This window comes from Procambarus clarkii, chromosome 56 (genome assembly GCF_040958095.1).
Source record: "Procambarus clarkii isolate CNS0578487 chromosome 56, FALCON_Pclarkii_2.0, whole genome shotgun sequence".
Lineage (NCBI taxonomy): Eukaryota > Metazoa > Arthropoda > Malacostraca > Decapoda > Cambaridae > Procambarus > Procambarus clarkii.
The window spans coordinates 24,727,612-24,737,611 of NC_091205.1; the positions used below are offsets into that span (position 1 = coordinate 24,727,612).

The 10,000-nt window shown below is 48.7% G+C and overlaps 1 protein-coding gene across 8 annotated transcripts in view; it reads right to left on the minus strand.

The window, feature by feature from the left end:
- Positions 1-10,000, minus strand: part of LOC123770779 (serine/threonine-protein phosphatase 2B catalytic subunit 2) — a 213,847-nt gene that overhangs the window by 76,959 nt on the left and 126,888 nt on the right. For all 8 annotated transcript variants that reach the window (XM_069305922.1, XM_069305921.1, XM_045762931.2 and 5 more), the window contains one exon: positions 7,254-7,457. In XM_069305922.1, the coding sequence (XP_069162023.1) occupies positions 7,254-7,457 (204 nt within the window). The remainder of the gene's footprint in view (positions 1-7,253; positions 7,458-10,000) is intronic.

The following is a 10,000-nucleotide window of genomic DNA, read 5'->3' on the forward strand; positions in this document are numbered from 1 at the left end:
TTCATGCCCGTGCCACCTTTTGGGTGGCTTAATCTTCATCAATCATCAATCACGAGGCTGGCTATCTGCATGACCGTCACCATTGTAACGGAGACGTGACCAAAACGTGGGGCGTGTACCTCATTCCCGATTGAGGCACAAAAAGCAAGATACACATACATGATTGATGATTTAAGTCACTGGAGCACGGGCATGAATAGCCCACAAAGCAAGCTTCACATGGAACGCTGCTCTTAAGGGGGTATTCATACTCGTGCCACCTCACGAGTGATTTAAATATTCATCAATCAATGGAACCCTTGCGGCAAAATGATGCGATGTGAAGTTAGTTGAGTGACACGAGGGTGACAAGAGAAGGTATCCATACAATAAATGGCATACCCCACAGTGCGACAACCCAACTAAAACGTCGCATTTAGACCTAGACTCTACCCAAGGCCGAAAATTGTCGTACCAGAAAATGGTAGCGGCTCGCGGAATTGACATACTGTCCTCTGGTAGGTTTTGGGTCCTCTGGTAGGTTAGGATAAGGGCACTTTAGTACGACAGTTTCTTGACGTTGGGAAACCTTAGGAGGACGGGCGGGATGCGAACAGGTCGGTCATTGGTGCAGCTTCATGCACTCAATATGAAGGAGTGGTAGTAAGAACAAATCCACAAGGGCCATGACGAGGATTCGAACCTGCGAAGTTCAGTAGAACTTCGATTTCAACCCTTTTAACCCTGTCGTAGCTCAGTCGATTAAGGCAGTGTCTGGGATGCTCCCGGACGCAGGTTCGAATCCTCGTCACGGCCCTTGTGGATTTGTTCATTTGATGCATCACGTTAGTGTGATCTGTGTGTGTAATGGTAGCAAGAGTGGGAGAGAGGGCAGCCCGTTCTCCTAAGGTCTCCCGACTATCAACATCAGAGGCCCGAGACTGTTCAACACGCTTCCACTAAACACAAGGGACATAACTGGCCGACCCCTCACAGTGTTCAAGAGAACTGGATAAGCATCTCCAAAGGATATCTGATCACCCACGTTGTGATTCGTACGTCAGGCTGCGAGCAGCCGCGTGCAACAGCCTGGTTGACCAGTCCAGCAACCAGGAGGCCTGGTCGACGACCGGGCCGCGCGGACGCTAAGCCCCGGAAGTACCTCAAGGTAGGACCTTAATTCAACATCTACACCCAACAGGGTTCCTGCATTTCCTACCATGTCTTTCACTAATATGTTATTTTATCGTGCAAATTTGGGACGAGCACCTCCAATACCTTCCAACTATACTGCTGGACACTGCTACAAGCAGTCTTGACATAGAAATTCCAGCCAGACTGATCAGGCATCATTTGGAGGCGTTTATCAAGTCCATCTTCAACACCATAAGAGGTCGGTTTGTTATGCTCTTTAAATATACACAGAGGGTGTTCAAGAGCCTTGGACTAAGTGTTTATTTTATTAAAGCATTAAAGTTAAACTTTCCAATTACTTTGCAATGGGTGATATTATGTACATTATGAGACCTAAGATCTTCAACATTCAAGACGTCAAATCGTCAATTATTATTATTATTATTATTCACATTCAAAGACCTTATTAATAAAAGTTTGTAATTAATGACTTAAGTTTGCGTACATGCTGAACATTAATTGCCGGAATACCTGGATTACTAACGACCATTTTTAAATTTAAAAAAATATACTGCCAAGGTTTAACATTCACATTATAGCGGTGGAGAGAGTACCAAGTAGCGAGGGAGCTGGGCTGCAAGCCCTACGAAGTTACACTCCCTTTGTTACCTATTCTAGCCGGGTCATGGTTAGTGGCCACCTGGGCCCACCACCACACCAGTGGCCACCTGGGCCCACCACCACACCACCAGTGGCCACCTGGGGCCACCACCACACCACCAGTGGCCACCTGGGGCCACCACCACACCACCAGTGGCCACCTGGGGCCACCACCACACCAGTGGCCACCTGGGGCCCGCTACCACACCACCAGTGGCCACCTGGGGCCCACCACCACACCAGTGGCCACCTGGGAGGCCCTATAGTCTTCCTGTACCCCTTGTCACAAGAGGTGGATGGAGGCAGTTTATAATGGCCAGTGATCCAAGGCGCGCGCGCGCTCCACTCTACCATTAGACTACTTCATATTGATCTTGCAATTCATCAAGCAAGCAAGCAAGCACAAACATGCGCAGGTATTGCAAAGCAGTTAAGTTGTGCTCAAGTTTGCCCTAAATTTCTGCACCCTTCTCGTTGTCGAGCGTGGGCGCCGCCATGTAAATACATCACACAGCCAGCTATAAAAAAAGATACAACAGGTCTAGCTACAACATGTATTAATCCGTTTAATGTAGTAATAACCAAGCCCGGGCCTAGCCAAGACCAGTTGGCTCAGCATGTGACCACACTTGTAGCCACTCAGCTGACCAGAAGCCAAGACACGCGCCGGGAAAGCTATGTTTCTGAATTCAAATCATGAGATCATTTTGACCCTGGCCTACTGATGCCCCGGTACCCGCCGGCCTACTGATGGCCCCGGTACCCGCCGGCCTACTGATGCCCCGGTACCTGGCGGCCTACTGATGCCCCGGTACCTGGCGGCCTACTGATGCCCCGGTACCTGGCGGCCTACTGATGCCCCGGTACCTGGCGGCCTACTGATGCCCCGGTACCTGGCGGCCTACTGATGCCCCGGTACCTGGCGGCCTACTGATGCCCCGGTACCTGGCGGTCTATACCAATGATAATTAGTCCATCTTTATACATGTACATCTACACCAATTTTTGTACTTACATCTATAAAGAGACTTTCAGAGTTATCAAAGTTTTGTTGTCTCTTATCCATCAAGTTACTTAATTACCTGGTTGATACCTGGTTGATGGGGTTCTGGGAGTTCTTCTACTCCCCAAGCCCGGCCCGAGGCCAGGCTTGACTTGTGAGAGTTTGGTCCACCAGGCTGTTGCTTGGAGCGGCCCGCAGGCCCACATACCCACCACAGCCCGGTTGATCCGGAACTTCTTGGAAAACAGTCCAGTTTTTTCTTGAAGATGTCCACGGTTGTTCCGGCAGTATATGAATATTATAATATGAATGAGTCTATGGAAATAAAAACATCTCATCAGGGCAAACATCACTTGCCGGGTTACCTTACCTTGAGGTGCTTCCGGGGCTTAGCGTCCCCGCGGCCCGGTCGTCGACCAAGGCTAATATGAAGATCGACTTGCTGGGAACACGAGAAAACAAAATTATTTTCTTCTAGAAATATTTTGGCGCAAGTCGATAGAAACTACCAAGTGACTAAGAATATGTTGACGAGGCCTCCTTTTTGTTACACACCCCCAGGAAGCAGCCCGTAGCAGCTGTAACTCCCAGGTACCTATTTACTGCTAGGTAACAGGGGCATAAGGGTGAAAAAAACATTTTGCCAATTTGTCTCCGCCTCCACCGGGAATCGAACCCAGAACCTAAGGACTACGAATCCGAAGCGCTGTCCACCCAGCTGTCAGGCGCCCTACTGCCCAACAACCATCATGGAGCCAAAACACACCACAGCACACTGTGGTGTGATGTGGTGGAGGCCGACTCCATACACAGTTTCAAATGTTGATATAACAGAACTCGAGAAGCTCGAACCTGTACACCAGTAGACTGACGGTCGAGACGCGGGACCAAAGAACCCAAGCTCAAGCCCCGCAAGCACAACTAGGCACGAACACACGCATGCGGTTTCTTAAGGAATTATTTCAGCGTGGTGCAAGCAGTTCCCCTCCGGGTCAGGTCACACGGGGATGGATCAGTAGCAAGCCCTCCTGCCTGGTAGAACCAGCAACCCAGTTGACAGGGGGGAGGGGGGAAGAGACACAAGACAGGGGGTAAGGAACTTTAGTACAACGACTAAGAAACGTCACGAATCAGATACCTGGTTGATGGGGTTCTGGGAGTTGTTCTACTCCCCAAGCCCGGCCCGAGGCCAGACGGGAAAGACTGAAAACTTTATTAAAAAAACGAGTCGAGAAAAAATATATATTAGCTACGGTTCACAGCCCTTCCCCTTTAGTCTGTTTGGACACACTTGACTCTGGCAACCCGACCCGAGGACAGCCCTCTCCCGGCGATAGCCTGATCCACGAGGTTATTGGTGTTGGTGGCCCGGAACTTCTCACTACCCTAACACTCATCATCATGCACCACCTTCGGGAGATTCTGTAGGTTTCCAGAGACTACTTCTACCTGGCCTCCGGCACTAGTTGAGCCATTAATGATGCAATGTGCACAGCCGTAGTCCGTCTGTGTTGACGATGTTCTGTACAACGATGGCTTATGGTAACCTTACTCCCTATTGGCAGAGGAAGAGAGAAAGAGGGAAAGAGAAAGAGAAAGAAAGAGAAAAAGAGAAAGAAAGAGAAAAAAAGAGGGAGGGAGAGAGAGAAAGAGAAAGAAAGAGAAAAAGAGAAAGAAAGAGAAAAAAAGAGGGAGGGAGAGAGAGAAAGAGGGAGAGAGAGAAAGAGGGAAAGAGAAGGAGAGGGAAAGAGGGAAAGAGAAGGAGAGGGAAAGAGGGAAAGAGAGAAAGAAAGAGAGGGGAAGGAAGAGGGAGCAGTAGGTGGAAGTAGTGGGTGGGGAGGACGGTGGCGAGCCAGTATTGATCTAGCGGCCGCAGGAGTCACACACCACCTGCCACCAACTCTCATATCCTCTCCCCCGCCCCGCCCCTATCCACACCCCCAACGTCCCCAACTGTCCTCCGCCCCTCCACCTACTCCTTCCCCATTCACCCCTTTAATAAGACTACGTCCTCCACTAATGGACACCCACCCCAGCCCCCTCCTTGTCTCCACAAGCTTGTACTAGACTCTTAAGTTGCACAATACTAGAGAACCGCCTCTCCCCCACCTACACCAGACCAACTTCCATAGTCGCAGCAAACTGCGTACAAGACTTCCAGATTTCCATCACCTACACCAACTGAAAGAAAACAGTTTTGGTCACAATGACGAATCCACAGCTGCTACGCCGGTTACTTTTCAACACTAATGAATATCTTTTAAACAAAAAAGGCCCCTGTTCAAGTGCCTACCCTCTCTCCCTGCCTCACACACACACACACACACACACACACACACACACGAGAGAGAGAGAGAGAGAGAGAGAAACAGGTGGTGGTGGTGGTGGTTGTTGTTAAAGATTCGCTACCTGGAACAGTTCCAAGTAGCACGGGCTATGGTGAGCCCGTAGTCTAGGTGAAGGTACTCTAGTAGATAAGGGAGTACCTCAGCAACAGAAAACGGTCAGACACCTCAGAGTGGGGGAGATGTTGCCAGTAGAGTGCTCCAAGTGCCAGTTCTGGGGCCGACCACATTTGTTAATCTATGTGAACCACCGATGAGGCGATATAAGAGTCCTTCCTCTCAATGCAAAAATGATGAGGTTTAAATACCAAGACTACACGAAACTTTTTAAAGAGGACCTCTACACAATTAGAATATGGTCCCTCAAGTGGGCTGCTAGAAGTTAACTTTAGCAATGAAGCTATTCCAGTAAAGTAATGAAGCTGGGTACTGGAATAAGACAAAGACGGAGGTTCCCTATAAAGGCGTGATACTGACATTACCCTCAATACCACCAGAATTCCTCATCAAAAGAATTTCATCAGCTGCACATGGGAGGTTGGGTAATATAAGAACTGCCTGAAGGACTCTGAGCAATGAGGCACAATCTCTCTAGTTTATGTCAGACCAATTCAGTTATATGCAGAACAAGCGTCCTTATCTCAAACACGAAACAAGGCTTGAGAACGTTCAGAAGCTTGCCACCAGACGAGTCCCAGAGCCGAGAGGTATGAGCTACGAGAAAATGTTACAGGTGTTAAATCTCACGTTACTGGGAGAGAAGACATGATTACCACATACAAAATACTTATGGGAATAAACAGGGCAGAGACAAACTATTTAGCGGGGGGGATAGTACACGTACATATGGAAGTACCCAAATGACACACACAATTTTTGTTCCGTGTCAGTAGTGAACAACTGGAATGCGCCAAGTGTTGAATGCAAAATCCACACACGGCTTTAAATGTAGATACAACAGAGCCAAATATGAACCCGATACGCCAGTCGATTAAAAGTCGAAACCCTGGGCCCAAGAGCTGAAGCTCGAGCCAACAGATACAGACAGGCGAGTAGACACACTTGATAAAATAAAAGCTTACCCTTATGTAGGACTTGTGCACACACTCAGGAGACCATGTTGTGAACGTGCAGCCTACTGCGCAATGGAGGCCCTCGTGAAGAATACACACCTACCTTGAGGTGCTTCCGGGGCTTAGCGTCCCCGCGGCCCGGTCGTCGACCAGGCCTCCTGGTTGCTGGACTAATCAACCAGGCTGTTGGACACGGCTGCTCGCAGCCTGACGTATGGGTCACAGCCTGGTTGATCAGGTATCCTTTGGATGATACCATCACACCAACAATGTATTTCCCCAGAATTCCTCCACTACTAATGACCACCTGAATAAATCTAAATACGTCTCAGGGCTCCTTCATTATTATCCACTTCCACAAGAATAAATCTTAAGAAAACAAAATTCACCACATTTCCCCTTCGCTGTTAATGGTTTCCAGCAGAATAAATCTGAACAAATGTCAACCCTTACTTAAATAGGAATCTGGCTATAAAACTAATAATTTATGTAATTTTTTCTCCACCGGAATAAATTTAAAGTCGGAATTTGTTCACCAGAACACTTTTTAGCAGATTAATGTTAAAAGGCATCAGTCGAAGATCATTACGGAAATCATTGATGTCTTCGCGCACAAAATTATTCTGATGGATACCGGCATGTTATTTTTCAAGATCTCTGCGATGTAAACTCCCTGAGGAAGAAAACCAACGTGACGCAGAGCAAGAACATTTGACGACGACGAGGACGGGTGGAATACCTGGAGCAGTCCAGCAACCAGGAGGCCTGGTCGACGACCGGGCCGCGGGGACGCTAAGCCCCGGAAGCATCTCAAAGGTAACCTCAAGGTGCATATACCTGGAGAGGATTTCGGGAGTTGTTCTACTACCCGAACCCGGCTTGGGGCCAGGCACGACTTGTGATAACTTGGTCCAACAGACTGTTGCTTGAAGCGACCCACAGGCCCACATACCCACTACAACCACTTTCGATGGTGGTACTTTTGATGGTGGTGACGACGACGGCGCTGGAGCCCTGGAATAAACACTTGGAGGCAACAAGAAGGAACCAAGTACTCACCAGTGACGGGCGCCTCAATATCGATCATGGTCTTCTCCTGACGAAGAAGGGCGGCTCCCTCGTTGATGATGCGAAGGGCCGCCGCCTCGTCGATGCGGCCCTCCAGGATGAAGTGGTTCTTCAGCCACTCGAACTTGGGCTTGCCCGTCTTGGGATCGAACACTTCTGTACATGTTAACTTATGTGACGGTGGGAACGGCACACCTGTAACGAGAAGAATAGCACCATCACTACAAGAACACACATGTTGCTTGAGAGGAACACACACGGGGGGGGGGGGGAGAGAGAAAGGGGGGGAGGAGAGGCGCAAGCAGGCAGGCAGGCAGGCAACACACTGAAAGTTATCGCAAATGATCAAGATCTGAAACATCTGACAAAAAGTACAATAATGTGGCTTGTAGTCCAAGATTACATAATCTATCCAGTTGCCCCATGAACACCAATCAATAATTTTACTAAATTAGTCGCTTTAAAAAGGGTACCTGATCCATATTCGGGTCACAGTAGACCACAATGCTGTCTGCGAGAATACACAGTTCGTCAAATACATTATATTTATGAAGCTCTCTTCTTGCCCCTTCCCCCGATTACTATCCGTGACTAAATTAAATATGAGCTAGAAGAATATCATGAACTCCCTCCACATCGTCTTCTGGAGACAGTCTTCAAGCTAGCAGAAACACTTCAATTTTGAGCTGGCGTCATTCGCGTGATAACTTGTGCCCCGCAGTAAGTTTTTGGAAAAGTTAATGATATTCCACACACATCCTCCACGAAAGATCTTTTTTACCAAGCTGTTTTTCATTGAAGGGAAAACAGACGCGTCACAATAACGTGGCTGAAGAAATGATGACCAAACCCCACCTCAAGAAGATGGAGAAGCGCCGACGTTTCGGTCCGTCCTGGATCATTACCAAGTCGTGTGATAGTCTTTCAAGGAACAGCCTTCAGGGTGCTGCTTGATGGGGTTCTGGGAGTTCTTCTACTCCCCAAGCCCAGCCCGAGGCCAGGCTCAACTTGTGAGAATTTGGTCCACCAAGCTGTTGCTTGTGCTCGTTGTTGCCCCCGGACAACCAATCCCACGTCCCTGGCACCTCTACCTGGATGGGATTCCGGGGGTGGTTCTGTTCCCCAAGCCCGACCCCTCGACTTACGAGAGCTTGGTCCAACAGGCTGTTGCTTGGAGCGGCTTGCAGACGCACATATCTAACACAGAATGATTGGTCCAGCACCTCTCTCAGACATCACGACATTGATTCACAAACCCTCACGGTCAGAACTCTTTGTATTACAACGGCTCTTAGGAGGCCTACAGGGAGACGAGTCTTTGAACTCTTCATTCAAAACTTATTTCGTAGGCAGGTAAAAGTTTTAAGCTTCGGGTCGTAGTTCACCAGTCAAGAGTGAAGGCAAGATTTCAAAACCTGTTGCTCGACACAGCTCCATCACAATGGAAGGGCCAATCTCGTATGAGAAATCTTATCAGCTGATGTTTGTAAACAATGATCACACACACACACACACACACACACATGAGAGAGAGGCGGGACCAAAGCGCCAAAGCTCAACCCCCACAAGCACAACTAGGCAAGTACACACCAGGAGCTCGGGCGGGCGGGCTGGCGAGCAAGCATTTAGTTTTGAGCTTTACTCAGGAATTAAGTATAATTGGTTGTTTGGTCAAGCCAGCGTGTTGAAGTACAATTGTTGATTGACTATCTGATACTTTTACTTTCATAGAAATATAGTAATTGCGAGCCAGACACAGTGCATTTATATCCTGCATGACTGGCCCGCCGGCGAAGGCATCTTGGCGCCAACCAGGGGCTGTATATATAGTAAACTTGTGTCTTATGTCGTGCTGTGAGTGCTCCGTCGTCACCTTAGCCCGCTGGGGGGCGTCCTTACGGGTTTCCGTGCTGGTAAACTGTTCCTGAATACCGACGTAGCCGCCATGGAGGAAGATAAGGTGGGACAACTCTTAAGTGATCACGTAACCGCTTCGTGAATCCTCCAGAGCAGCAGCTAGCTCGCACGGCAACCTCTTCCAGGCATACGTGGCTCCCTTCATCAATGGGGCTACCTTGGATCGTCCGTAACATCCGCTACTAAATTAACAATCGACTTGAGAATGGTCCAGGACGGACCGAAACGTCGTCGTCCCTTCACCTTCTAGTGTGTGGTCTGGTCAACATACTTTAGCCACGTTATTGTGACTCCTCGCCTGCGTAACTATAGGCATATACCCCCTCTCCATGGCGTTATATCCGGATTCGCCTCCTGCATCTTTAAGAGCGAGTACGGACGAGTGTATACCAACGCACCCACCCACCCACACCCACACACGGGAGTTATGTAAGCGCTTGCTTACAAGGAATTCCATGTTTGCGTGCGGAACGTGGGCATGTTGGCATCGTCGCTCGTGAGAGGAGTTGAGGCATGTTACCAGAGTATGTGGCGAGACAGGGAAGCAGGGGAGAAGAAAGGCCTGTTAGGTCACACTTGTTAGAAACATTAGAGCATTTCAGCATCTACTGTGAAAGGGAAAAGTCAACAGCAACAAAGTCAGGACTCTGGCTCATGTTGGGTAGGTTGTTATCAGAGCTGTGTTGACAAGACGGCGTCTGTGTAGAGTAGAAGCAGGAAAGATTATTTTAGAAGAAGACCAATCAATAAGATGATAAGAATCCCTAACATGACAGAAGAGAGCATTGTGTCTGCAGACTTAGACACAAAAGAAGTGTTGT